Genomic DNA, 2,620 nt, shown 5'->3' on the forward strand with positions numbered 1-2,620 from the left:
CCAGGAACCCTAACCCGAGCAAAGGAGGACAGTTGCCACGCGACCGCCTTCCCAATTGTCCTCCGTGTTCCTTTACGGAATGATGAGTTGATGACGTGCCGTGCATAGCAAATATGTGTGGTGGTGCGCGTGCATGCGTGTGGTGTGTGTTGTGCGCCTGAGGCTAAAAACAAAATGAAAAGATGGAAAAACGCGAACACAGCCACAACCTTCCCTTTGAAGATACTCCATATATATACTGTATAACCATATTGCAGCATAAATATCCATGTCACATCATAACTCATAAGTTCTACTTCTCGAGGGATAATGAGAGATCCAGAAGCTCAAATAAACAGAATCGGTCCTACCCTATAATTTTTCCTAACTAATGGATGATCGATGCACATGCGTGGTCCATGCAGCAGCCAGGCGTCTTCTTAGGACGAAGCCGAGAAGTCGACGTGGTAGACCTGGCTCATGTCCGGCTGGAACATCCCGAAGTACTGCTCCACGCCCTCGGGCTTCTGGTTCTCGTTGAACATGGCGAAGATATACGTCTCCACGGCCTTCCCGGGCCGCCGCGGCGTGCCGCGCCCCACGTGCCGGACCAGGTTGTTGATGTACGCCGCCGCGTTCTCCACGCTGGCGCCGTACCCGCCGCCGCCCGATGGCCACCCGGTCTCCGACACCACCAGCGCCATGCTCTCCCCGCCCCCGGCCTTCTCCACGGCCGCGTACACCGCGTCCAGGATGGCATCGAACATGTTGGCATACTCAACCCCGTTGTCGGTCACCGCCACCGCGGCCGACGACGACAGGAGCGCGTAGTCGAGCGGCACCGAGGACGGCTCCGCCGAGTAGGCGAAGTACGGGTACACGTTCACGAGCAGCGGCGTGCCCCTCGACGCCAGGAAGGAGACGATCGGCCCGACCGTCGGCAGCGCCGCCTCCGAGAACGCGCCCTGCGACGGCGGGTACGAGGTCCCGAGCACCGACGTCGCCATGGCCGTCGTTACCGGCACACTGAGCCCCGCGGCCCGGAGCGCGGCCTCGAGGTTCTGCATGGCGGGGAGCACCAGACCGGCGGACTCCCCCGGTATGACCTCGTTCCCGGCGTTGATGTAGCGGAAGCTCACGGCGCCGGCGAAGGGCTGCACGTAGGACTGCACCCATGACGCGGCGTACGAGGCGTCGGAGGCGAGCGGGGCGAGGTCGCTGTTGAGCGTGCCGAGGACGACGCCGAGGCCTGAGCCGCGGAGGGCCTCGAGGACGTTGGTGTCCGGGTGGAAGATGCGGACGTCGGTGATGTTGTTGGCTTTGTACAGCGCCACCACCTTGTCCGGGGACGGGAGGTTGCTGCCCATCATGCCATAGTTGACTCCAATTCCTTCGACTCCTGCACGTGATGAACACATGAACGGTAACTGTAAGCCCGAAATTTTAGCACACGTACTAAGTAAATGTACACGATGTGTGCATCTCATAACTGCATGGGATTGATCGTCCCTTTCTTTCCTTTTTTCCACTGTAGATCCTTTGATTCCTTAATGAGTTACCTTTGTTCGGAAAGGAGTACAGTAGAGTACTGCCCTTAATTAAGAAGTACTTTAGGGTTCCACTTTCATAAACCCCATGGACAGGAATCAAAGAGACCTATACGGATTTATGCCAGACATCCTAACCAATGCACAATGAATAGAATTATCAACCACCTCCAACAGCAAGCAATAAATAAGCCAAGCAATAGTGTGTAGTCAATTTATCTAAGCAAAAGCATGCTGTTTTGGTGCTCCGTCGAAACTGGTTTGCATGCTTTGCGATGAACATAACCCTTTTGCTCCTGCAAGGAGACGCAAATTCGAAAAGGATAGGAAGGTATAGCCAAGAGAACTGCATAAGGAACGATGAACAACATAATAGCGTTCATGACAGTAGGATAAAAGTAGCTAGTGCGCCAGCATCAAACATTGATCAATCCGGAGCTAGCAATCAAGCGACGATCTATCGATCAGTAATATAAACTGCAATTTACTGGTCTCACCCGAGAGCGACGAACACCACGACAGCAGGCTGCAGGCAGCAACCCACAACGCGATCATCTTCTCTTCCCTTCCCTTGGTTCGCTCCTAGTTTCCCTCCCTCGTCGTGCGATGGGATGCGACGATGCGGTGATGCGGTGTGGACGTGCGGTGCTCCCGCGTATATATAGCCGGCGAGGCTTCGTGTTTTGGAAGGCGCACAACCACCGGAGGGCTCGGGGTCGTGCGGTACGTGCACGGCCGCATGCACCGTACGTGCGCGTCCGCGTCATACGGACACCCGACGGGCACGACGACCCGCCCGGCACGCGGTTTTACGTGGGTCGCCGTGTGCGGGTAACGGACATGGACGAGCGAACCGACGGCAACTGACCGATCCCATCCCTCATCGGTCGATGTTGCCATGCACGTACGTCCGCCAGTAGGAGGCGCGGCCGTACCACGTGTGCTTTCCCCCTTAGTTTTACCTTCCATTGCATGTGATAATGTAACGTGTCTTGGAATCCTTCGGTTAGTTTGCTCTGCCGTGATCGTCATTAAATGGCTGTTAAGGTGTCGGGGAAAGGAAAATGCAGGTACTACTTCCTTGCAGAAGAAAC

At 55.9% G+C, this 2,620-nt stretch overlaps 1 protein-coding gene across 1 annotated transcript; it reads right to left on the reverse strand.

The window, feature by feature from the left end:
* Window positions 1-234: 234 nt before the first annotated feature.
* Window positions 235-2,159, reverse strand: LOC125548731 (putative glucan endo-1,3-beta-glucosidase GVI). The gene is made up of 2 exons (XM_048712277.2): window positions 2,024-2,159; window positions 235-1,378 (listed from the first exon to the last, which is right to left on the reverse strand). Exons 1-2 carry the CDS (start codon window positions 2,079-2,081, stop codon window positions 420-422), a joined length of 1,017 nt encoding a protein of 338 aa, XP_048568234.1. The 5' UTR covers window positions 2,082-2,159; the 3' UTR covers window positions 235-419.
* Window positions 2,160-2,620: the final 461 nt, after the last annotated feature.

The sequence above is a fragment of the Triticum urartu genome, chromosome 3A, assembly GCF_056163025.1.
Source record: "Triticum urartu cultivar PI428250 chromosome 3A, HENAU_Tu73, whole genome shotgun sequence".
In the NCBI taxonomy this organism is placed as follows: Eukaryota; Viridiplantae; Streptophyta; class Magnoliopsida; order Poales; family Poaceae; genus Triticum; species Triticum urartu.